At 39.0% G+C, this 27793-nt stretch overlaps 1 protein-coding gene across 2 annotated transcripts in view; it reads left to right on the forward strand.

Annotated features, from left to right (window-relative positions):
* The window catches only part of LOC130906500 (interleukin-1 receptor accessory protein-like 1), a 222465-nt gene that overhangs the window by 176762 nt on the left and 17910 nt on the right, over positions 1–27793 (forward strand). For both annotated transcript variants that reach the window (XM_057820917.1, XM_057820909.1), the window contains 2 exons: positions 20191–20323; positions 25927–26072. In XM_057820917.1, the coding sequence (XP_057676900.1) occupies positions 20191–20323; positions 25927–26072 (279 nt within the window). The remainder of the gene's footprint in view (positions 1–20190; positions 20324–25926; positions 26073–27793) is intronic.

The following is a 27793-nucleotide window of genomic DNA, read 5'->3' on the forward strand; positions in this document are numbered from 1 at the left end:
CACCACATGCGTCTTCTAACTAACGTGAAATTTACAGGGAGTTCCGTGATGATCGGCTTCGATTTGTGTCAAGTGCCTTTCCAGCCTAGTTTTGTGTACTAAAGCCCCTGAGGCTAGATTCGGTATAGCGAAAAAGAACCGCCACTCGGCCTGGTGGTTATCCATCACTTTCCAGTCTCAAAAGGCAGAGAGGTCTGTTTGCTGCCACTCTCACCTCTATGAATAACCTTGCCGGTGACTCAATTGGCTTCAGAAAATGAATTTAGTAAAGGCGGGAGAGATTTTGTTTTCCCCCTACAAAGCCCATGATTTTTTCCACTGTCATTAGTCCGAGGGCGTTTTATAATTTGACTTGATTTATTTAAAGCTTGTAGAGAGGGAGGGAGATGGGCTTAAATTGCTTAATGTCACTTTATCTCTTGCTTTTTAGTTTTCATCCACTCTGGATTCATTCTTGATAACAACGGGTGTCCTTTATTAAAGTGTGCATATGAAAAATGAGTTGAGACGTCCAATCCATTTGAAATGGTCCCACTTCAAATGGATTGGACATCTAGCACTAGAGCTGCCACGATTAAATCGCGTCATTCGATTAGATGAGAAGTTTCAAATTCAATTTGCCGCTTTGATGAGTCGTTTCATTTGGGTGGCGTTGTAACCATTTGTTGTGAAAGTTGTATTGATTTAGGTGTATACGTTGCGCCTGATGGCAACAGGGACATAAGACATAACTCCAGCAATATTGAGACTCGTCCTGTCAGTGTCGTAAACGAGAAGAACAAGCTTCCGGTACCAAATAGAATGCAAAAATGAAATAAAACAATGACTATCTCATTTATACCGATGCCTAACGAGTCGCTTACCTGTTAGTGTGCATTTCTGTTGATGTGAACCGCTGCGGTCATCTTGTTGAGCTTCGGTAGGCAAGGCTTGTTGTAGATCAGGGTTCACCAAAACTGGACCTCGAGGCCACCTGTCCCGTCGTGTCGTGCCGTGTTTTCCATGACTCCCTCCTCCAACACACCTGAATCAAAAAATCAAGATCATTACCAGGCTTGTGGAGAGCTCGCCGATGGCGTCATCATTTGTTTCAGGGGTGTTAGGGGAGAAAGACATGGATAACACGACCGGATAGGTAGCCTCGAGGTCTGGATTTGGTAAAGTTATAGATGAAGCCTCATTGGATTTGGTAAAGTTATAGATGAAGCCTCATTGCTTAATTGTGCTCTAATATGTTCATTTGTTTGTTAATTTAATACAGTTACAAATAAGCCTGAACGATATATCGTTTAAACATCGCCATCGCGATGTGCGTGTGCGCGATAGTCCCATCGCAAGCACGTGCGATACTTTTTCTTTTTTTTGATCCACATACGCCTCACTTTCTGGTCTGCACACAGCCTCCTACCCTCCCTCTCCCAGCCTTTTGATCCTCTCAGTCACTGCGGCACAACGATGGCTTTGATCTGGCCAAAGAAGCAGACTTCACACGGGCATCTGTCAATCATCGTTTAACTTGTTAAACAGTTGTAAGGAAGCCCCGCTGGAATGAATGTGTGTACTGTAGGGACGTTGGAGACATTTAAATGCCAGAAGTGATCATGAGGAGTTTGAAATTTCTACATGTCACTTCAACGGTCACAGCTAAACAGAAGCATTTAATAAAGCCAAGCATTTATCTGCAACAGTACTTAATTTTTGTTCAAAAATGATTTGGTTGGACAGTTATGTTTAAAACCTATCATAATTATGACATTTGAAGTGCTTAAAAAACATTTATTTACATACATTTTTTTTAAATCACTTTGGGAGGAAAAGTGAGAAAAAACATGTCTTATATGTATCTCTTTCCAATGCTAAATCTGAATAAATACATTGAGCACTAAAAACACACACACACACACACACACACACACACACACACACAAAAAAAGGGTTCTGGTCCCCATTAACCGCGTAAAACAAGGGATGACTGTACACTGTGGTGATGGTGAGTCATCTAAAGTCTTTCCAAACAGCTATTTAAGTCATCTTGTGAAAATTTCTTGAAAAAAAAATATATATACATTTTTTTTTAATATCGCAATATAATATCGCAATATATCGCAAACCCCCAAAAAATCGCAGCAATAGTTTTTTCCAATATCGTTCAGGCCTAGTTACAAATGACTTCCCCCAAAAGGTAATTAAGTTAGTAACTCCGTTACCTCATTGTATGAGTAATTACTTACTCAGCAAAGTAACTGACCTTACTTTTCATGTTCGACACATTATCCCATTATACATCTTTTACATAAAAGATGTTTATGTTAACTGATTGAATTGAACTGATCCCCCCACCCCCCCACCAAAAAAAACGTAGGTCATACATTTTATTTGAAATTTCACTGATATAAAAGTGGAACTGTATACAAACTTTAAGTTTCAAATGCTGTGAGAAAAAAAGCCTTTTTGTTTTTCCTGTTGTACTGAACCCGCACCGAACCGTAACCCCCGTACCGAGGTACATACTGAACCATGACCTGAGTGTGTCGTCACACCCCTAAAAAACATGGATATATATTTTTCATTATGCAGGTGATGCTCTGAATCTCCTGCCTTTGCTCTAGCTGTTTTGATTAAAAAACATCACACAAGGTTCATGGATACGTCATTCAAGAAATGTTTAGTGCAAGCAACTGTTTTTGGTAATTTATAAGATATATAATATTGTAGCTTCCAAACGTACAACGCCAACTTGGTGATGACAATGCACACTTAGAAGATAAACAGTCCATTATTTTCAATTAATTGTACCCACCTGGACGCCACAAACTGTATGTAAAGAAAAGAAAAAAAAGGAAAAAGTTGCCTGAGAGTTTAAGATGGTGCTTGCCACGCTAAATGTTAATGCTAACGCTCCGAGCCAACTAGCCAAACATCACCACGTTTGCAAAGGCGTCACCACCCTGGGAAAAATGACAAACACCAACTCGCCAAAGCCTTTTTTTTTTCCCTGCTACTTGTTGTAGTGCAGGTATCTGAATATTGCTATATTGTGTTTTGGTTTTTTTGACAGGCACAAGGTAATTGATGTTCAATGCATTCCCACTTTTTGGGATCTAGACACACCTACTGTGAATAGTATTTGTTTTTCAACATACAGCGCCCCCCCGAAACGGATTGATCTCTTGGGATTGTCTCCATAAACTTAATTTCATATTCTGGACTATTGTGGAGAAAATTCTTACCAACTACCACGGTGCAATGAGCACTCATCAATTTTATGAGGACGTTGAATAGTAGCAAGCCTTCTGGGAAATTATTTCCCTCTCAACAAATATCGTTTTAAATCGCTGGAGCTTACCTGTATTCGCCCCACATGTATTGACTGTTTTGTTGTTGTTTCTTTCAAATGGGTTCTTTCTGCAACTCGGCAGTTTTTGGCCTGTTTTGATGATCTGAAGATTGTCTGATTGGATTGTCTTTTGCTCGTTCTCAGCCATCGGCTTGATGTTTAAGATGCGTAAACAGTGGTGTTATCAGGATGCTAGGTCCGGGTGGGCATTAGTCTTACCTTGGGGGGGTAAAAAAAAAAAAAGCTACAATGCTCAAGCAGGTCGAAGCCCTGCATAGGGATACTGGACCTTAAAACATGTTATCTCCTTGAGATAACTGTTGTTGTGATTTGCTCTCAATAAATAAAAGTTTATTTGATTTTATTTGACTTAGAACACATTCATAACTGAACTGTATGGACATGCAGGTGACATTTTTTTTTTTTAGATAACCTATTGTGGTTCCTCAGTTTTATTATTATTATTATTATAGTTTTTCCGCAGCCCCTTTGAGCTCAATTTGACCTCCTTAGAATGCTTCAAAATGCACCAAAATTGGCAGGCAGGTCAAGACAGGTGCAATCCTTGATAACGTGTAAAGACAAATTCCAAATACACTATGTAGCGCCCCCTAGCAGTCGTTGTTTGTCCCGCCGACGCTTTGAGCCTGACTTTGACCCCCTCAGAATCCTTCAAAACTCACCAAACTCAACAGCCAGGTGAACATTGGTGAAAACTTTGATCAAATGTATTTAAAAAAAAAAAAAAAAAAAAAAAAAAAAAAAAAAAATCTAATATGTGTAAATGTGTGTAGCGCCCCCAAGGAAGGAACAAAACCAACATTTCCATTTCATTTTTTTTTTTTTGTTTTTTTTTTTTGTTAAGGTGCAATAGGAGGTGGCAACGCAAAGGTTCAAATTTAGAACACATCAGTACAATATGAATGGGATACATACGCGGTGCCCAGACTGCCGTTAGTACTACGTGCAGTTTTCTTTGGGTGGGCTGAGCGTATCCGTGGGGGGGCACTGCCCACCCCTGCAATTAGTCCTTGCATTGTCTAGTTTAGAGGTACAATGACTATGTCCATAGGCGTTGCAGTAAAAGATGATGCTATTAAATGATTAGGTACCGCTGTATTTGGTCGTGGAATCACATTTAAAATGTGGATATTTTGGGCTCTCTCTGTCAGAAAGGTTCTTGACCCCTTGGTGTATTTGCTAACACCTTCATTTCAGAAAAATGTGGATATTTGGGGCTCTCTCTGTCAGAAAGGTTCCTGACCCCTTGGTGTATTTGCTAACACCTTCATTTCAGATGTCAAAAACTGTGTGTGTGTGGCTCACATTGTTATTTTTCAAAATGGCTCTTCGAGTGTTAAAAGTTGCCGACCCCTGGGCTAGACCCAGGAGAGAGGCCCCGGGCCGGGCAGACCTAACGCTACTTCACTGAATATGGGTTTTAAAAAATGACTTTTTTTTTTTTTAAGCTTTGCCTTGTTTTCCTGTCCCTTTCTTGCCATTGTGTTCACCCATTAATTCCACCTTTTGCTTCTTGAATGTCAAGCAATCGGCGTCCTTCTAACCGAGCGTTCCTCATCAATTTATTTGTATTTAATTTCACGCTTTCTCTCGGCCTTCGTTGGTTCATTGTTGTTGTGGTTTCATTCCTGTCATGGTAGCCCTCTTTTTCAGAAGAAAACGCTGCTACGTGCCCGGATGAGTAGAAAGTGCTTATTATTGAATTTGTCTTCACCAGTGCGCTTTGAGACGTGGACACTACTTTGCATATAAAAAGAAACCGACAGCGATTCCTTGCTCAGCATTACGTGTCTTTGCAAGCACTTTACCATTGAAAATCTTCAATTTCATACATTATACTTTGCAGGCTAGCCAGCTTCTCTTGAATAGTTGACCTCAGCTGTTGATCATCTAAAAGGTGCAGTAGGCAGGCATTTGGCCCTTCTACTTCTATAGTCTTGTGACCGTTACAAAAGCATGATGTTTTTACTGCAATGCTATTTTGGTTTTTGAATGCTTTCAAACAGTATGGGCTGGGCAGTGCCATTTGGGGGGAGGGGAAACTGAAATACTATAATGCAAACGCTACCATCAATATATAACTAAAATAAAGCGAGGCTACATAGGAGTTGGAGTATTTTTATTTTTTTTGTATCGTGTGGACTGAGGGAGGTAGCACTACCCTCTGTAATGAGTAGAAAGAGGGCTGTCAGGGGGAAAACGGAGCGCTAATGGGCATCGCTGACCTACAACCTGATCCCGACGACCGAACCCACCAAAGCACAAATACAGTACATGGAAAAAAGATGTCTCTGATGAGTCATTTTTACCTCCGGTGGAAGGCCCCCCACCCAAAATAAGGGAAGTGCGTATTGGTAGACATAGGCAAGTGGCAGCATTGTGAGACCTTGAGCAAACAAACACTCTGCCATTTTATAGCCAGTGGAACAAGCGACAGCTGCACAGAGAGAATTCCCATGTTTTTAAGACTGTCTAAAGGACGTCATTTAAACAAAGAAAATTCCATCAATGTTTCCAAGATGGCATGTTTTAAGGTTTCAATTACTGCAAGTAAAATAGTTTTTAACATCACTCTTGTTTATTGAATTGGTAAAAATGTCCTGTTTTTTAATCTTTTTCTTTAGCTTTAAAAATGCAATATTTGCTAGTTTTCCCCCCAAGTTAAAAGACAAAAAAACCCAACATTTTTTAGGGAACAAAAATTGCAAAAAAAAAAGAGAAGAAAAACTGTTTTTCCCATTTTTTTACGACTAAATCATGTTTCAACAAATCTTTAACTCATCCAATTAGTAAAGAGAAATTAGATCAACCTTTTTGAAAACAAATAAAAAGTGAATATTCGTGTTTTATTTTTCTAAGTGAGTGAAAAAATATACATTTAATTTTTGTTTTTTTTTTTAACTGTTTTTAAAATGGAGACTATTTATAAAATGAATAAGGATATGATTGTAATGAAATGAATAAACTTTTTAAAAATAATAATATTTGCACATTTTTAAGAAAAGCTGTTTAAAAAAAGAATTGTACCATTTGAAAAAAAAAATGCCAATAAAATGACTAAGAAACAAAATAAGTAGGGCTGTCAAAATTATCGTGTTAACGAGCGGTAATTAATTTTTTAAATTAATCACGTTAAAATATTTGACGCAATTAACGCACACGCCCCTCTCAAACAGATTAAAATGACTGTACAGTGTAATCTCCGCTTGTTACTTGTTTTTTGGTGTTTGGCACCCTCTGCTGACGCTTGGGTCCAATTGATTTTATGGGTTAGTACCATGAGTGAGCATGGTGTAATTATTGACATCAATAATGGCGAGCTACTAGTTTATTTCTTTGACTGAAAATTTTACAAATTTTAATAAAACGAAAACATTAAGAGGGGTTTTAATATAAAATTTGTATAACTTGTACTAACATTTATCTTTTAAGAACTACAAGTCTTTCGATCCATGGATCACTGTAAGATAATGTTAATAATGTTAATGCCATCTTGTGGATTTATTGTTATAATAAACAAATACAGTACTTATGTACCGTATGTTGAATGTATATATCAGTCTTGTGTCTTATTTGTCCATTCCAACAATAATTTACAGAAAAATATGGCATATTTTAGAGATGGTTTGAATTGCGATTAATTACGATGAATTCATTTTTAAGCTGTAATTAACTCGATTAAAAAATTTAATCGTTTGACAGCCCTAAAAATAAGTAAACATTTTTTATAAATAGTAGAATATTTTGTCTTTTGCCAGAAATGCCATACTAGCGTTAAAACAAAAACAAGATTGTAGACTAGCAGAACGCAGATGGTGAAAAAACAGACTCCTAGTTTTTTATGATATCTACAAAGAGAGTCTTCGCAAATACAACCAGGAACTGAAAAATGCTAGACAGTCATATTTTTTAGAGATCATTAGTAGAAACATCAACAACACTCGCACACTATTTTCTGTTGTTGACAAACTGACAACCCCACAAGCATCAATTCCCCAGGAATTGGCATCTGAGGTGTCCTGTAATGATTTCGCAGCATTCTTTACACACAAAGTACTAAAGATTAGACAGACTGTGTGCAACTCCAGATTAACAATTGTTACACTAAATGCCTCCCAAAATGTCCCCCACGTCAATCTTAGACAGTTTAGCCTCTTGGACTGTGTCACTTTAACAGAAATTGTGTCAAAATTAAAGTCCACAACATGCTGCCTTGACATCTTTCCTTCAAACTTTTTCGAAACTGTTTTTCATTGTATAGCCCCAGACATACTTCAGATTATAAATACTTCTCTCTAAATAGGAGAGTTTCCTCAGACTTTAAAAACTGCAGTAATAAAACCTCTCCTAAAAAAACCTAATCTGGATGCCTCAACCATTAGCAATTACAGGCCAATATCAAATCTGACATTCCTGGGGAAAATTATCGAAAGGGTTGTGTTCGAACAGATCCAGACTTTTATGATGCAAAACAATCTTTTTGACTCATTTCAGTCTGGATTTCGGCCACAACGCAGCACCGAGACCGTGCTTATCAAAGTCCTAAATGATATTCGTCGGAATACCGATGCAGGCAAATCATCTGTTCTGTTACTATTGGATCTCAGCGCCGCATTCGACATGGTTGATCACAACATACTACTCAGCAGATTGGAACAGTGGGTAGGGCTTACTGACACTATTCTTCAGTGGTTCACATCCTATTTACATGATAGGGATTTCTTTGTGTCAATCGGAAACTATCAGTCAGAACGAACCAAATTCACGTGCGGAGTCCCTCAAGGGTCAATTCTTGGACCACTCTTATTTAACATCTATATGCTCAGATAATGGAACAGTATGACATCTCCTATCACGCCTATGCAGATGACACGTAACTGTACATTTCTGTGTCCCCACATGATTATAGTCCCTTAGTCTCCCTGAGTAAATGCATTCATCAAATCAATGAATGGATGTGCCAGAATTTTTCCAGTTAAATGTGGAGAAGACAGAGGTGATCATTTTTGGGCCAAAAAAGGAAAGGTCAGAGATAAGCAGGCAACTTAGCACAATGTCAGAAACCTTGGCGTAATTATTGACTCAGACCTAAAATTTGATAGCCATCTAAAGTCCGTCACTAAATCCGCTTATTACCACCTAAAAAATATAACCAGAATTAAGGGGCTTCTGACTCGACAAGACATGGAAAAACTTATGCATGCATTCATTTTCAGCAGATTGGACTATTGCAACGGTATATTTACGGGTCTTGATCAAAAATCAGTCAGGTCGCTGCAGCTAGTACAGAATGCTGCAGCCAGAGTCCTCACAAATACAAGGAAGCTGGACCACATTACACGGGTTTTGAAATCGCTACACTGGCTTCCAGTGAGTCAAAGGATAGACTATAAAATACTACAAAACACTTAATGGCCTTGGACCAAAATACAGTGGTACCTCTACATACGAATTTAATTCGTTCCAGGACCTTGTTTGTAAGTCGAAATGGTCGTATGTCGAGCAGGATTTCCCCATAGGAACACATTATAATTCCATTAATTCGTTCCAAAGCCTAAAAACATACACTAAATTCTTAATAAATACTGCTGGCACTGTTACAAATGGCAATTAAACATAGAAAAACAAATAAGTGATAAATAATTCAGAATAATATAATAATAATAATAAGAATAATTAATAATTATTCCTGTAAATAATGTAACGAATCGGATTCTAATATGGCGGACACTTTTTACTGTCCCTGAACGCACCGCGAAGCTGACGTCTCAGTGAGATAGGTCGGTGCGGTAGAGATAATACTTTCGTTTTCTTGAGAGCAGTAGAGATAATACTTTCGTTTTCTTGAGAGCAGTCAACTGCTTAAGACAATGGGCGTTTTGTGTTGGATAAGTTCTTAAATAGATGATAAAAACGTGACGAAGCTGGCGATTTCCTTGGCAATGTTACCACAATAATAATTGTCACCTTAACTTATAAATAGTGGCGAACGGTGGTCGGAAGAGGACCATGGAGCTGTATTGTTGAGCCAGTTCAGGGACGCGCACCCCAAGCTCATATTTTTCTATAACTTGCATCTTCATTTCAAAGGTAAGCATCACTTTTTTCCTTGTTTCTCCAACTGTATCAACTTTTTTTGAAAACTGTTGATTTCTCACACAAAAAAATCCAACGTGCGTTCGTTTGCAGTGCTGTCATGTCGTCGTATTTCGAGCAACTCGTCGGATGTAGAAACAAATGGCGGCTCAAATTTTACGTCGGATGTCGAAAAGATCGTGTGTCGAAGTGATCGTATGTAGAGGTACCACTGTACATGCTTGACTTGTTAGATTCCTATGAGACATCTAGACCCCTAAGGTCGTCTGGAACCGGTCTTCTGCATATTTCAAGAACAAGAACCAAGCAGGGTGAGGCAGCATTTAGTTATTATGCTCCTCACCTCTGGAACAAGTTACCTGAACGTCTGAAGTATGCTCAAACTGTTAGCTCTTTTAAATCAGGGCTAAAAACGCTTTTGTTTAGCACTGCATATCCATAACTGGCTATATATTTCAATCTACCTGCTTTCTATTCCTCTTGTGCTTGTCTCCATTGCTGATTTCAATTATTATTATTAGTTGTAGTTTTTGTTATTTATTTAATTTTATTCCATTTGTGATTAAATGCGATCTTTTGTCTTGGTTTTTACGTTGTATTGATTTGAATGTGATTTTTATGATCTTCATGCACTTTGAATTGCCTTGTGTTGAATTGTGCTATATAAATAAATTTGCCTTGCCTTGCCTTGTTGTTTTTAAAAGGCAATATTTACATTTGTTCCACACATAAGTTAAAATATTAACTTTAAAAAAAAAAATGTTTTTCTTTCAAAAATAAATTGTACAAAAGATAGGATGTAAAAGATGTTTCCCTGTTTCTAATGAATAAGTAATTAGGTCATGTTTGAATAACTAAATCTTAAAGAAAAAAAGCTAAATAATTAAGAAAAGTGAAATCATTTATTCAACATTTTTGAAAAAAAGACTTATTTTTAAAAATGGATTTTTTTTTTTTTTTTTAAATAGAGAGTATTTAGGGCTCATTTTAAAACAAATGAATACACTTTTTAAAAGAAAGAGAATATTGACATTATTTTAAAGGGATCCTCTATCTTTAAGACAAGTAATTCTTAAAAGATAAATGTTAGTATGAGTTATAATAATTTGATATTAAAACACCTCTTAATGTTTTCGTTTTGATAAAGTTTGTAAAATTATTTGAAGTGATAGGTCGCCATTGGTTGTAGTCAATGAAAAGCTAGAAGACAGTGTGTGACGTTACCCGGCCCGTTGCCGAACTTCCAGCGTGTTATTCGCAGCTACCCCAACATGTCGTCAGTTCTGCCCGTCCCATTTGAACCAGATCTGAAAAGTGAAGAGCGGGACAGCACTGTCGGTCGTTAACAAGACGAGTAGCAAAGGAAAAATGCTGAGCAGGAAATACCTGATAAGACAAGAGTTGGGCAAAAATCGCGACATGTGCGTCTCAATGACAACGGAGCGAGAGAGTGTATGCTGTTGAGAACTCCGTTTTTTTGTTAGCAGATCTTCAAGGTAAGCTAATGCATTTTCAAACTTAACCCAGTATAATTATCTAGATTGTTAGCATCCAAAGCTGTCGTGTGCTTTACATGCAGTACAGGCCAAAAGTTTGAACACACCTTGTCATTCGTGCATTTTTATTTTCAGGATTATTGACATTATAAACTCTCACTGAAGGTAACAAAACTATGGATGCACACTTGTGGTAGTCAGGATCGGAGTCGTGTCCTGGCTAACTGTCCTCATTAAATTCATCATCTGACGGGAACAAATCCTGGAATGGAGCGTAATCCGTGTCTTGTACATCCAACTCCAGTTTAGCTACGTAAGGGTGGTCCATATTAAGAGCGCAGCCAGAGCGTCTTGTCTGTGGCTGCTTTATTGCGCGCATTGCACTCAATATCCGAGGCACGTTGAGGCTTTTTGTGAGGGAAAATAGTTGGAACAGCATTTGGTTTTAGTCAGCGCCTATATCCAGCCGCTCTGATGAGCTCTTTCATAAGTTGTCGTCGACTCAAAGCCTCGAACGCGGTAGGAGAAAATGGTGAGAACAAAGCCTTGGGTACTTGGGAAGTTTTGCCAGTCTTTTGCCGGCATTTTCCCAAACCTCTCTCCTCTTCTTGTCAACAGGAAATCTGTGGAGACTCACGTCACTCCCCTTGTTTCCATTTGACTCGAAATTGCATCCAAAAGCAGCACATCGTGGCATTTTACTTGGCGAGTTTAGGCAGCGATACGCAATTGTTGTACACGCTACACATTTGGAAACATACCATTTACCGTATGTTATCACTCTGGGCACGCATAACATGGCGCCAACTATTGGTTGAAATATGTACTAAATATTATAAAATATTGCCCTTGCTTTAACATTTTATGTCTTTCTAACAACATATTTTAGTACAAAAGAACAATTGTGGTTTATTACAGCCTACATGTATTTAAGGTCAAGGATCATTTTAGAAAAAAATAAACAAAAATACCAGAATTTTCCCTTTTTTACTAGAAAAAAATGCAAATAAACAAAATAACTAGGTCAAACATGTTTTTAAAATCTGATTATCCATATGTATATTAAAATATTGAAGACATTTTGTCCGTGTCAACGTAGCCAACTTGAGCATTTTCAAAAGTAATGACAATCTGGAGGGGGAAAAAAAAAAAAACATGAACTCACTGCTACCGTTCTGCTTTTGACGGGCCTTACAAAATGACATAACAAACTGGAGTTTGTTGCTGGAGCTGCTTGGTTTTGGTGAACGGACGGAAGTAATATGAGCATTTTCTGCCTTTCCAACAATTCTGGAACTTCCCAATCAAGCCGTAGAGCAATAGGCTAGACGTCGTTGTGAAAGATCCCCGCCAAATCCCGTTTGTGGCAAAGTAGCTTTCCATCCGCGCATCCGACGCAGGATCAGAAGACAAAAGGCGCCGTCGATTGAAAGCCGCGGCTCCTCTTCCTCGGTCTCCCCCTCTTGGCGAGGCTCGGGCTCGTCATTCCCGCCGGTCGTCGCTGACGTTCCGTAAAAGGCTGTGTTTATCTACTTGTCTGCTGATGAATGGCGAGCGGGAAATGTCAATAATGGACTTTATCATTATCATGCAACTTAGACTTCTAGCGTTCATTCATCTTTTGTACTAGGTTGTATACCTCCATATTATATTCTGTCTCTATCATTAGCATACAAAAGCACAGGTGTCTAACCTAATGCCCTGGGACCAGAGCTGGACCACTATGTGATTATGTGCGACCCACAAAAGGAAATTATTCCAGTGGCAGTTCAAGCAATCGGAAAATATGAACCCTCCAAGTGCCAAAGTGGTCAAATTGCTGGCAATGGCAGAGCTCCGTCATTTTTTGGTGCAAAATAGGCACTACATGAGGCAGCTTATTTGCAGCTCTGGCTTGTTAAGTCGCCAATGTTGCTTGTCCCAATTTTTTGGGCGCTTAAAGGGTTACCTTTACTAGGGTTTGCTCTGTTTTTTTAATAAAATAAAAAGAGGATTAAAAAAAAAAAAAAAAAACATTTTTAAAATATAAAACATAATCCCACCTTTTTTACTTAAAAAATGTGAATAAAATAACTAGGTAAAATGAATATTATTTTTTTAAATTAAAAAGTGAATAGATTTTTCCTTTTAAGCTAAAACAAACTAAAACAAACGAACAAATTAAAGTTCAAGAAAACAAATGACAAACAAGTGAGGAAAAAAATAAAGGTAATACTGCATTTCTCTTTATAAGTAAAATAATGAAATCGACATTTTGTTCATAAATATAATGCGAATATTTGCATTCGTTTCCTTTTTAAAATTGGAAAATTATTTTTTTGAAGAATATCCAATTAAAAAAAAAATTGGAATATTTATTTTTCCTTTTTGATTACCCAAAAAATTCAAATTTTCAAAAGTAAAATCAATCCATATTATTTTTAAATGAAGAGAACTTTTTTTTTTTTTTTAAAGATTATACAAATCTAAATAAATAAATAAATAATACATATTGTTTCTCACTCTTTTTTACGAATAAAAATGTAAATTTTAATAACAACAAATGAGGGGGAAAAAAATCCTTAAGTGAATATTTGCGCTTCTCTTTTACAGTGGCACCACCAGGGGGTGGCCAGGGGTGGCCACCCCTATAAATTGGTCGGCCACCCCACTGGCCACCCCGCTTGCCAGTATATCGTTAGATTGTTGTAGCATCAGTTATGCATTTCATCCCAAATGAATGCATTTATTTTGTTTGTTAAATGTAGGGCTGTCAAATTTATCGCGTTAACGGGCGGTAATTAATTTTTTAAAATTAATCACATGAAAATATTTATCGCAATTAACGCATTCGCGGTACAACTCACTCACGCATTGCCGCAAACAGCCTCCAATGGCGCCGTTTCACTTATTTACAGAGATAAGAGTCCGTGTCAAGTGAGTGGAGTAGATACAAGCATTCATTGAGACCGTGCTTTTAATTGGCAAAAGCTTTGTCATCTCTCCACCAGCAACTATAAATATTGTGGGAAGCGACGTGGGGAATAATGACAGGAGTTGATCTTTTTCTTAACACCCTGTAGTGTACCCAACGCAGAGAAGATATAGCATTTGCAGCCACCACACCCAGTCATGGTTGCACCACTTCCCATCATGCATTTGGGCAGAGCAGTTAAGTCACTACAGTATCATTTACTGAAAGCTCAACAAATACACTAGATGGCAATATTTAGTCACAATATACAAACTCACCTTTATCCTTTAAGAATTACAAGTCTTTCTACCCATGGATCCCTTTCACAGAAAGAATGTTAATAATTTTAATGCCATCTTGTGGATTTATTGTTATAATAAACAAATACGGTACTTATGTACAATATGTTGAATGTATATATCCGTCTTGTCTTAACGTTCCATTCCAACAATAATTTACAGAAAAATATGGCATATTTTAGAGATGGTTTGAATTGCGATTAACTACGATTAATTAATTTTTAAGCTGTGATTAACTCGATTAAAAATTTTAATCGTTTGACAGCCCTAAATATTACACAATAGACCAAAGTATATCAGTAGCCGTGTCCTTAAGTCTTTCTGATAGTTTTCCCCTGCCCTTTTTACTGCAATGATATAATGAAAAACTGAAATTCTGGCTTTTAGTTTTGGTGTGCCACCCCAAGATTTTACTGTAAGTGGCCCCATCTGGCCGCCCCTATGAAAAATTTCTGGAGGCGCCACTGCTCTTTTACTGCCATTGACAGCGTCTCTTTCTACAGGGGTGAATCTAGAAAAATATTGATGGGGTGGCTGGAACTTTTTGAGGGAGGAAAAGATTTCATCATGATAGAATACATGATACAACGATACGATATTCTTCGGCGATTCGATTCGAGGGCCCTCTATGGATTTAATGCAAAACGATGACATTTAATACAAATCAGTTTTGATGTGTGTGACAATTTTATTGTTGTTTGAAACCTATATAGCAAAAGGGCATATCGAAATTGTAATCATTTTCATCGAATGAGTCAATTGTGCTTCACAAAGTGATGAATTGATCCACATCGATTAATTGTAACACCCCTAGAGTCAACATATGGCAGATGTGTAAACAACAACGTTGGCTAAGAAATGTAATGTAGACCCTACAAAAAAGAACATGTGGCATTTCCAAACTGATATGGAAAAACTTGCTTCCATACAATCTTTTAAAAAAAGATATTATTATAAGGATCCTTACTGACACCGCTAATTGATGGCAGTAAATGTCAAATTGTTTTCCATTGGTACCGAGCTGAGCGGCAAGCCTGTTTTGTACCCTGCTGGTAAAGAGTTGGTCACTAGTAGGCGTCCAATTCGTTTGAAGCGGGAGGGTCGTCAATTCAAATGGATTCGACGTGGACCGCCGTCAATGGCAGCCAATGAGCTAAGAGTCTCCAAAAGGCCCATTTTTCAATATTTCAAATCAATTCTTCGACGATGAAAATAAGTGTGTTGTCGGATTCGCGGCAGCAGACATTAAAGGAAACCCCAGCGACGATGCGTCTCGCATCAAAGATGAGTTTGACACCGCTATCACGGAGCCCGCACGCCCGCGTGCGTGAGGGAGATACGCACCGAGGCGCACGCGCGCCTATCTGAGCGGCGGGGGGCGCGCTCCCTAGGAGTATTCGTGGAGATACGGGCTGGGAGCAGGCTGGCGGCCCGGTAACAAAACCGAGAGGCTAGGTATCCCGACTCCCTCCCGAGCAGCACTTAAACCAATGTTGTTAACTTGGAGCGAGCGCAATAGATACAGCGAAGAAAGCCCGTACTCGACGAGCCGGCGGGGAATTCCCCATCTGGGGCTGTGTCTCCTAAGCCTTTTCAAGCCACGGAACTGTCAGCGTCACGACATAAGCTAGCTCTGCTTTTGGCCGCAGTGTTTTTGTGTTTCCGGATGGGAAAATAGTAAGACCAATAAGTAGGGATGTGTACATTTGGTGGTCACGGTGGCGAGGGTTAAAGTCATCCTTGGCGGTGACCGGAATCCGTCAGCTGGAGATCGATCGCAAGATTGACGCAGAAAAGCGGGGGAAACTGAGAAAAGGGCTCGGGCTGCGACTATTCTCAATACAGGATGAACTTGGCCCGCCAGATAGATTGTTCCATATATCCGCCGTGAATACGTTTTGCATATCAATCTGGGAAAGATTTAATTGAGACCCCTTTCACGGGAGGGCTAACCGTCCAAGAATATACCACGGCGGCTGATTGGACGATGGTTCTTCTCGTCAAAAAAAAAAAACCTTTCCTGTCAAAAAAAGCCTTTCGTGCTGCTGTTCTTTGCCCCTCTTTTAACGAGAAAAGTAGATGAGACAAAACTTGTTTTTGGCAGCAATTTCCATCTTTTTAACCTATTTTATTCAGCTGTTCAGACACAGAGACATGGAATCTGAGTGTCAGTTGTAATGTGCCACATGGGAGTTTGTTATACAGTGATCCCTCGCTGCTTCCCGACACAACATTCATGCATCGCGGATTCCAAAATTGAAAAAAAATATTCATCAAAATTGAAAAATATGGCGTGCGCCAACTGAAAATCCTCCTCTCTGATTTGCTGGCCAGCCTCCCCCCCAGAGATCCCTCTCAACTGGGGAATCTCGCAAGCTGATTGGCCGAGACGTGAGAGAATGAATTTACAGTAAGTAGGGTACGTTATGTATGTTATTTATATAATTAATATTTTATTGACATGTTTCAAACTGTTCCTAGGTTATCGATATGCTCCCGCTAAGAATCGATATATCGTTTTAAAAAGGTGTCACTGCCCCCCGCCCCCAAGAAAAAAAAAAGGTTACTACTAAAATCTTCCACTAGAGTCTTGTGGCTGTGTTAGCTCATTGGCTGCCATTGATGGCGCTATATATCCAATCTATTTTGGACAGTCGATGGCACTGAAACAGAGCATTCACAAGCAGTCTTCCTGGCATTTATAGGTCACTTCATGTTGGCTTTAGGGAATTTACAGGTCACTTCCTGTTGTCATTTGGGGGACATTCCTGGGTCACTTCCTCCTCAGCAACCCAAAACCAACAGGAAGTGACCAAAAATCAATATATTGTAGAAAGACTTCCTGAACAATGTAGTATAATCGTCGCCATATACAGTGGGGCATGAAAATATTAGAGAGGCCTGTAATTGTCAACATGGGTAAACCTCAACAATGAAAGACAGAAGGTGGGGGAAAAAAAAAAAAAACAGAAAATCACATTGTTTGATTTTTAAAGCATTTATTTCCAAATCATGGTGGAAAATAAGTATTTAGTCAATACCAAAAGTTGATTTCAATACTTTGTTATGTTCCCTTTTTTGGCAATAACGGAGGCCAAACATTTTCTGTAACTCTTCACAATCTTTTCACACACTGTTGCTGTTATTTTGGCCCATTCCTCCATGCAAATCTCTTCTAGAGCGCTGATGTTTTGGGGCTGTCGTTGGGCAACACGGACTTTATTAAATCCGTTCTTTTTTTTATCTTTTTTTTTTTTTTTTATGAAAACATTTTGTTAAACATGATAAGTTTTCTGAGTCCTCTTTTTTTCTAGTCATTTAAATGTGAAAACACAGTTAATTAATTGCAAATTTCTATGTATTTTTTGTTTTCACATGTTGATTTACATTTAAAAAAAAACAAAAAACAACATTATTCTTTTGTAGTTTCCAAATTTAAAGCAAAAAGGAATGAACTAAATATTGTCGTATTTATTTTTTGACTTTATTTTTTTTAAACAGTGGAACAACACCTCTAAATAGTCTGTTTAATTCATATTTTATTGGATTTTTTTTTCATTTGTTTTCAATTAAAAACTAGTTTCTGTTGTTATCGTTGTTTCATTGAGGACAACAATTTTTTTTTTTTTTTTGGTCAACAAACAAGTCAATGCAGCCAATTTACATTTGCGGGCCACTCAAAAGGACGTGGCGAGTCAGATCCGGCCCGCGTTGCGCCAGTTCGACAACTTTGTGACGGATGAACTCCGCTTGTCTGTATTTACATGTGCACAAACAAAAAGACTGCCACGGTTCTTCTTTAGCGATTGATTTTCTGCTTCACATCGCCGTTAGCGCATTTACAATGAAGCTGCCCCGCCGCCTGCTATTGGAGCCGTGACGGCAACCGGCCCGCCGAGTGCCGTTGCGGGTGCGACAACATAACATGCTGTCAAATCAGTGTCACGGAGAAGATTCCACTTGCTTGCCTGTCTGTCTGTCTGATCCTGTTCTTTTCTATGCTCCTGTAGCGTCGTAGCGCCACGGGGCTCCCCGCGGACTTTAAAGAAATAGCATGTCAAAGTAGTGCGTGACTCAACTATATAACACTTGGCAAAAGATGACTTCATTTCTGTAGAAATGACGTCTCCCATGGGTCACTTCCTGTAGATTTTGGCTAACTGGCTTGTTAGTTTGATGGTACTTAAGGGTCACTTCTTATTGATTTGGGGTCACTTAGTGTACATTTTGGATCATTTCCTGTTGAATTTTCGGGCGTCGCTAGGTCACTTCCTGTAGATTTTTAGGCTTTTTTTTTCGCTCACTTCCTCTTGATATGGGATCATTTTCTACTAATTGGATGTCTTTCAATGCCAGTGGCAGGCAACGAGTTCATGTTGCGTCACTTCCTTGTTAGTTACTTCCTAAAACTTTTGGTTCACTTCTTGCACAGTTTGCGGCACTCCAGGGCCACTTTCTGTACACTTTGGATCATTTCCTGTTGCTTTTTGGCATTTCTGGCTCACTTCCTGCATTTTGGAGGATTGCAGGAATGTTCACTGTACATTTTGGATGATTTCCTGTTGATTTTTGGGAATTGCCAGCTCATTTCCTGTACACGTTAGAGTTTTTTTCAGGTCACTTCCTCTTGATGTCAGGTCATTTTCCATGAATTAGATGTCGTTCAAGTTGATTTTGAGTCACTTCTTTCTTAAATTTAGGGTACTAAGGTCACTTCCTGATTAAATGGGGCTGTTGGAAATAAATGCTGGCGTTTTTGTTAAATGGTGGCTGAACTCTACGTTATTGGCAAAACTATATACAACTTTTGTGTGACTTTATAATTTTTTATATCAACTGTAAACTGTGAATTGGATGGAAAATGTTATAGTGTTATGTTGTAGTGTAATAAATTTTTGCCATTGGAAATAAATGGAGATTTTTGTTGTTGTTGAAAAGTAGTTGTAGTAGGAGGCGTACCGATCCGATACCTTCGCAATTTCTTAAGGTTAAAAAACCCCAAACATTCTAAATTAAAATATTTCAATACTTCAGACAGCATCATGCAAGTGGTAAATGATGTTATACTTGTATAGTGCCTTTCCACCTTTCAAGGCCCTCAAAGCGCTTTACGCTATCTCACCATCCACCTACTGGGTAGGAGAATCGAATCCACAACCTTGGGTTGGGGTACCACTGGGCCACATGTGATAATATCTTATTATTAGCTTCTTGCAGCAGCTAGCATAAGGCGTTTATTTTCAGTTCTGCCTTTTCCGGATGTGTTGTGATGTTGCATTGCAGTTTTATTATTTTGTTTAGACTATGTTGTTGTTGTTGTTTTTTTTAGGGCCGCAGCTATTGATTATTTTAGTAGTCGATTAATCAATTGGCTAATTTACATAGCAAACGTCCACTAGCTTAAATGCTATAAAATGCTAACTTTCTTTTTTTCCAATGCTCTTAACAGATGGTTCAGACTCATCTTACCACAAAAAACAGCTAAATATACATAACAACTAAATTACGAATGCATTAAAAAACATTAGCCCAAACAAAAGCTTACGTTGGTCTTAACAGGGAGCAGTTGGATTGAGTCATGTGAAATGAGGCAGACCAGAGGGCAATGTATCCACCCTAATCAATAAACTAAATGTAAACACTTCCAAAATAAACCATTACAACGCCACTTTAATGAAACGAATACTCGAAGCATCAAAATTTAATGTGAATACTTTTTTTCTAATCGAATACTTGAGTTAATCGATTAATCGTTGCAGCACTAGTTTTTTAAAAATAATCTTCAAATCCCAATCTCTTTCCAATCTTCTGAGAATGACGTGTTCGGGCCCGATTTCCCATCACGCGATTGGATCGGGGACATCCTCTGTAGTCATGCTATAGCTAGCAACGTCGTCAACTCAAATGGACCTTTTAAAAGAGCGTGGCTGTTTTAAATGTCTTCGTTTCTACCCATCGGAAGTTAAGTGACTTCCTGTCGTCCAACAGGAAGTCCACTCAACCTGACTTGCAGAGCCTTCTTTGGCTACGGCGGGGATGTCAGCCCGCTCGTTTACTGGATGAAGGCGGAAAAGTTCATCGAGGATCTGGATGAAGAGCGGGTACAGGAGAGTGACATCAAGTAAGTACTTTATTCACTTATTAGTGAAATTTTTCTTTTATCCCAGACATTCCACTAATCGACTAATATATAGTGTAGACTCAATACAACTCATTTGTTCACTAACAAAATAAAATGACATTTACAGCTTTACCTGGAGTAAGGCAAAGAAAATAGGGTGGGGAAGATGAAAAGAATCTGACATTCTCATGGTGAGAACAGAAGTTTCCGTGGAGGACTCTTTTAACTGCTAAAGCTAAAAAAGATATCTTGAACAAATGCGATCTAATGAAAAGGTTAACTGTGAGTAGTGTGACAAGGCCGGGCGGAGGAGTCGGTGGCCCGGTCGCTGACCTGGCATTTGCAGACGTCTATCCGCCCTCTTGCAGGCTCTCCTTGGCGCACGGCACGACACCGCTCACTAATTAGTCGAGAGAAAATTCAAAGTGGCACAAGGTGGCGTACGGGCTGCCGGGACGTGGCGGTGGAAACTCTTGACGTGTCATGTAGAATTAGGGTAGCCCTTTATGGGGAATTCATTTCATTGTCGGTTGCCATTGATGGCGCTGGATGTCCAATTCGTGTGGACCGGATTGGATATCTAGCGCCGTCAATGGCATTCGCGCCAGTTAAAATGAGTTGGATGTCTATTATTTCCAGAGGTGGGGAGAGTAGCTAAAAAAATGACTCAAGCCCGTCGCAATATGCAATCATTCCATTTATTGCACGGTAAAACATAATAAAGGCGATCATTTTTCCGCTGCGATTTATTGCCTCGCGTGCACCTGTGTGCGCGCGTGCTTTTAAAAGTTCGGCTTCCTTGTTACCAACTACGCAAAATGCATTTTCGTTCTGGGTCCGGCAAAAAATAGCGCCGGAGCCAGTTTGTTCCCATTATATCCTATTGTTCAACATACTGTATACGGGTGTTCGGCCAATCCTTACAAAGCGGCGAAACGTCCAACACAATGCTCAGCGCGCTTGCGCATGCATCCACACGGATGCGCACATCGCTTAGAAGCAGCGAGTACCCACTATTTTTGTTTTTATTTCGTTATTTAGAACCTTTTCACTGCCTCAAAGATACTTTTTGCATGTATTACCCTCTCATACTTTTAACCATTGTGTGTTAACTTTGAAGCAGTTGACCACATTAGTCACGTAGCATATTTAAACCTTCCTTATTTGATATAACTACATTTAAGTATTTTCTGCAGGCATTTTTTAGTACGTTACTCCTGTCAGCATCTAAACAAAACAAGTTTAGAACCCCATTTGTTACATTATTACAGGTACTCTACTGTATTATTGTTATTATTGCTATTATTATATTATGGTTATTCTGATTTTTATTCATATTTGATTTGTTTTGCTCTTTGTAATTGCTATTTGCAATAGTAACAGCAGTATTTATGAAGGATGTAGTTGTAATGTATTCTTATGGGAAAGTCCTGCGCGACATATGACCATTTCGACTTACAAACAAGCTCCTGGAACAAATTAACTTCGTATGTAGAGGTACAAATGTATTACACATGGAACGCCATTGCAGAAGCTACGAGGGGAATTTTTGAATTTAATGGGAAACATTTATTGCATTTAAATGGGCGTACGTGATCTATTAATATATACTGTATCCTCACAGTGTTATTGTAATTTTTTTTTTTTTTAATTGGGGGGTGCATATCTCAATAATTTATGAAATAAATTATCGCACACTAAAATATGTTATCGCGACAGGCCTAAGTAATAGTATTGTTACTTCAGTATTACCGGCTAACGCGACAGGCCTAAGTAATAGTATTGTTACTTCAGTATTACCGGCTAAACCCTTTAAATCTCGTTGCGCTCTGTACAGTGACAATAATGGCATTCTTTTCTATCCCATATTACTCAAGTAAAAGTAGCCATCCCAAAAAGTTACTCAACTACAAGTTAATTATTCAGTGAAAGCAATACTTAAGTAATGCCCCCCCAACAATGATATACAGTGGTACCTCTTCTTACGAACATAAGGAATTTTCACGTTGCTACACACATATTGCCTTTTGTTAGAAATTTCAGGATACGAAAGGCAAAAATACAGTATGGGCTGCTACTCGCAGCTCCCAGTTACATATTGCTGCTCTGCCATTGGCTATTGCCTAGCATCCAGTTGGCTAAGACGGATGTCTACTATATGTGTAAGTGTGTCTCCCAGCGTCCTCTTTATTTGCCCCCTCGTGTTCCGGCAGCTTTACGTGAGGGTATTCACTTTTATCCTTTGTTTTTTACATGATGCACAACTCACATATTATGTTTATTGTGCAGTAATCTAATTGTAACTCTTTGATTTGCTTTATAAAAGATGTATGTCTGACTTTTGGGGGGCTCTGAAGGGATTAGGGCAGAGGTAACCAACTCCGGTCCTCGAGAGCCCTTATCCAGCTTGTTTTCTATGTCTCCGTCCTCCAACACGCCTGCTTCAAATAATCAGGGTCGTTATCAGGCTCTTGCAGAGTTAGCTAATCATTTGATTCAGGTGTGGGGAGGGAGGGAGAGATGGGAAAAAAAGCTTGATAGGGGCTCTCGAGGACTGGATTTGGATAACCCTGGATTAGGGCATAGCAGACATTGGAAAACGTGTCTCTATTTATGGAATGATCAGTTTAGGAAACTACTTCCAGAATCCATTTCTTAAAGGGGAAGTTCAGAATTTTTGAAATTCATCTTTGAGTTAGCGGAGGAGTCAGTGGAGTTCAACAAATTCCGTGTAGTTTAGTTTCAGGGCTCTGGAGTGGCTATGCTAGCGCGAGTCATGTCATCTCGCTGTATTGCCGTTCTCCAGTCAAGACTCTGTCCACTGATATGCATTCGAGGAAGGTGGGAAATTGGAGTTTTCCGACCTCCGACCAGGAAAAATATGATTGGAATGCCACTCGAACTGGGAGGTCCAAGTCAGGATTTTTTTTTTTTTTTCCCAGTTACTTCAGTAAATGTAAAACGATACTATTCACCTCTGATTATACCATCAATGGCAGGCAAAAGCTGCGTTTTATTCTGGTCGCCCGATGGGATCCCATACAAAGTCAGTGTAATCACGGGTGGAAGGACGACAGGCGTCCTAGCAACCGGCAATGTCACCATTTTGATCAAATAGGGTCCGCCCCTGCGATGTTGCGTAACGAACGCCGCTAGAAGACGGCTCGGATGATCTTTCCGTGACAGACTTCCGATGACGAAACGGCCAATCGAATACTTTTTTTTCATTCACGTGCCGGAGTGGGACACCTGCTTCGACAAAGGTACAACAGAGGATGAGTGCCAAAAAAAACAAATCTAGGACTACGTGTGTAGTCCTCATTTTGCAAGAAAACGTTGCAATATTACAAGAAAAAAGTACATTACCTACATATATAGGGTTGCAGCAAGCACTTGGGAGCACACTGGAGTGTGGTGTGTTCAGGAGCAACTCCAAAAGAGAGGGCAAATAAGTGAAGCTTGGCCAGACATTGGACGAGGATTGTCCTTCGTATAACCCTTGTATAGGAAAAGCATATAGCAGCTATTGTTCACCTAGGAACAGTATGAGACATGAATTGTCCAAAACAAGGGTGTCTTTTGCTTTGGCAATCCTATTAGTGGCTGGAAAGCAGCGACCAGAAGTCACAAATGCCATCTGTCATATGACGCCGAATGACTTTTGAAAGCAACACTGGAAATGATGTCCAAATATTTCATCTTTCTCCGGGAAAAAAAAACACCAGAAGACTAATTCTGAGCTCATCGTTTTTATTGATTTCACAGAACACATTTGTTCCCGGAAGACATTTTTGGGGATGAACAAAATCCATACTTTAATAAAGTCTCATTATGACTTTTTGACACCCCTTCGAGTAGTGCGGAGTTATTATTTTTTTAATGTGTGTGTTTTAGAATTGTCACTGAGCAGCAAGTATTAGATTTGTCCTTCAGATTTAGTATCAAATATCAAGGGCTTGATTAGCTCATTTTACACATCGATGGTAACATTTTCATCACATGATTTATTACATATTCACAAGATGTGCCGTAATCCAATGAACAGATTTGCAGGTAACAGTGTAGCTAATTCATTCATGCTAGCTTTTTCCCCTTTATTGTTCCAATGTTGTTCCTCAACTTTTTTATTATTAATCAGCTTATTCCCTGCGTTTTTCCGGTGTGCCCAGGAAGTGACCCTGAAATGTCCCCAAATCAACAGGAAGTGACCTAATATCAACAGGAAGTGACCCTGAAATGTCCCCATATCAAATGGATGTGATATTGAAATGCCCTCCAAATCAACGGAAGTGACTCCCAAATCATCTGGGTTTGTCTTCGGTCTTTACTTACCACTGCAAAGCACTCATCGCAATATCTCCAGAAATGGCAGTTTCTAGTTTTTAAATATAAATTCATTTATTTGAAATAGAATACTTGAACAAAAATTGTTTGCAGCCTTATTTTGTGCTGCATAACGGATTAAAAAAAATTTTTTTTTTTTAAAGTTTTTTTTCCCCACTTTGCTGCACAAAGAGCCCTTTTATATGGCTAACATGTCAAGATATTTACGTTCCCACTCCTTAATGCATTGCTAGAGTGAATCACATTGAGACTGTGTAAAGGCAGATCCTCCAAATCAGGAGACTTTTGTCTCAGACTCGTGCAAAAATATGTGATGGTGACATACGTCCACTATCACGCCATCTGCCGTCCACAATCTCAAACGCGGCGCAGCAGACTTTTTGCATTCATTTGTCAAACAGGGATTAACGTCCGCTACGCTTAATGATGAGTCTAGGGCAGGGGTATCCAAACTTTTTGCAAAGGGGGCCAGAATCGGTGTGGTAAAAATGTGGGGTCCGACCTTGGCTGACATCCTTTACGTAGAACAATATATTTATGCAAATTTTAGCAAGCCATTCTGTGTGTCACATTTGCTTTATTTTCATTTTTTTAATTAATAATTTCCACAAAATCTTGCAACTAGCCTCTGTAGCGTTCTTTCATCTCTTGCGAAATACTGCCGCTGTAAAATTAAACTAGCTTTAAGTTGCTTCAATATCTCGCTACGTATCTTCCCTGTAATCTTGTCGTACATGTCGGCTTGTCTTGTTAGGTTATATCGCCTCACATCGAACTCTTTAAAAACAGCGACTGTCTCTTTGCAAATGAGGCAATTTGCATATTGCGTATTTTAGTGAAGAAATAGTCCAATTTTCACCTATCCTTGAAGCGTTGGCCGTCGCAGTCAACCTCCTTTTTTTTTTTTTTTTTTTTTTGATTGTCGCCATTTTAGAAAATTGGGAGTAAATGGTCACGCGGGGTAATGTTGCTTAGAGTGCTGCTGCCTTTTAGTGGGTAAATGAGGAGCAGCATTTAGTGTGTAAGCTACTTCATATGCTGGTAGCAGTACTGCTGACAAATTTATGAGGTCTGTGTGCGGGCCAGACATTATTGATTTTATGACACAGGCTGGGGGCCGGATGAAATTTGACCACGGGCCGGACTTTGGACATGTCTGGTCTAGGGAATCAAAGCTTTTTGTATCTACTGCTACTTTACCCGATTCACATCGGCTTTCGTTCGTCGTAGCTGACGCAGCGCTTTTTGCTTTGCTCCAGGACAATTCGAGAGCACTTTGGGGAGCAGGAGGTCGCCATCTCGCTTACCGTTGATTCCCTGGAGGAGAGCGACCTGGGAAACTACACTTGCTACGTGGAAAACGGCAACGGTCGGCGACATGCGAACATCCAAATCGTCAAAAAAGGTAAAGTGCGTCAGTTAAGTTCTGTTTTATTTTCCCCAAAGCTTTGGTGGAAAAGAAAGGCCTCCATTGTAACAACAGAGTGACTGTCTTGCGGTAATTTAGCAAGCGCGACAAATGGATTGCCGCTAGCCTTAGGGAGGTTGAGGCGGGACAGTGTTATTGATTGCCTGTTCCTTTATCGGCAAAGGAGAACTTTCGTAACTAGTTACCTGCCGTTGACGGCAATAGACGTGATCGTTCGTTGGCAACCATCCCTAACAGATTGGATGTTTATGGCTATCGGTGGCAGTTTATTCCGGAATCCTCGTCTTCCAATCAAATGCCAGGAATTATGATTTTGCTGGTATTTTACATTATGTTGGAAAAATCCAGCGTTGATAAAGTTCATTCTGCATGTAAAGTAGAGTTCAGTTCACAAATTTGGAGAAAAGCAGTTCAGTTCATAGTTTATTTTGGACCAACTTCATCATTCAATCATTTTATGATTAGGATTTTTGAAAACATACAAAAATGTTGTACTAAATTACTGCGTACTCCCTTGAATGTAAAATAATTGCGATCATGGCTGTGACAGGGTGACAACAATAAATGGACAAACTTAAAATGCTCTCAAGGCCACAATGTTTTTTTTGTTCGCCCAATCTGATACTTAAGTCTACAATCAGTGTCACTATTACTGTATACCACATGAATACATTATGTTAGCTCAGGTGCTAATCGCTTATGCTAACAGAGGGCACGAGTTCGCTAGCCTGCTTTTTCCAGTTGTTCCTCCTTCTAACAAAGCTAACATCTTTATAGACGCAAAGGTCAGTGTATAATAGAAAAAGTAAAGCATTTAACATGTACCACCATTTGAAATACAGGCCCAGAAACAAAGCTCTATATCTGTAAAGGCCAGTAAGCTGCATAACCCAAAAATGTTGTTCACACAAAAATAATGAACTACGTGTGTACATTACAATTTTTTTTTTTTTTTTTTTTTTAATAGAAATAGTTAATTGTGTTGTGTGAGCAACATATGTGGTTATGTTGCTCACACAACATAATTGACTATGTACATTATGTACATCGTTTTTTTTTGTAATGGGCACCTCTGCGCTTCCCAGTTGCGACCGGCTGTTTACTTGGCTCCGCTACGTTACTTCTTTCGTTGGCTTTATGCTTATAAATGTGAGAAATTCAGACAGTTCTTGTACTGTCTGGCATATGCCTTGAATAGTAATGTTTTTATATGTCAGAATTTACCACATAAATCACTTTCGGGTGGCATGTTAAAATTCTCATTTGATTAATGGTGGATATGGAGCAACTTTCAGGTGTACAAGAATGTCCGGCACCAATGCCGCCACCCTGATCTATACACAAACTTAATGTCTTTCAAGAATTTGAAAAGGGAAAAAAAAAAACTATCAGCTCCCCCCAAAATATATTTAATATTTTTATCGTTCAGTCTATCACGTATGTATCTACATCTGCCCTCAATGCTCGAGAGAAAGTGTCATCGGTTCGCAATCAGTCACGGTCATCATGATTTTGTAGTGACAAGCAGCATTGTTACTTTATTCCTTTGTAATAGCCAATAGATTTTAAGGCCGTATCTGGGCCCTTACCTTTACTGGTATTGGTGCAACACTATTATTTTTTGAACTTTCATTTATAAGTCATGTAGATGTCACCACTCATTTCAGTCATACGGCTGCTTTCAGCTGAGTGCAGTA

The sequence above is a fragment of the Corythoichthys intestinalis genome, chromosome 2 (genome assembly GCF_030265065.1).
Source record: "Corythoichthys intestinalis isolate RoL2023-P3 chromosome 2, ASM3026506v1, whole genome shotgun sequence".
Lineage (NCBI taxonomy): Eukaryota > Metazoa > Chordata > Actinopteri > Syngnathiformes > Syngnathidae > Corythoichthys > Corythoichthys intestinalis.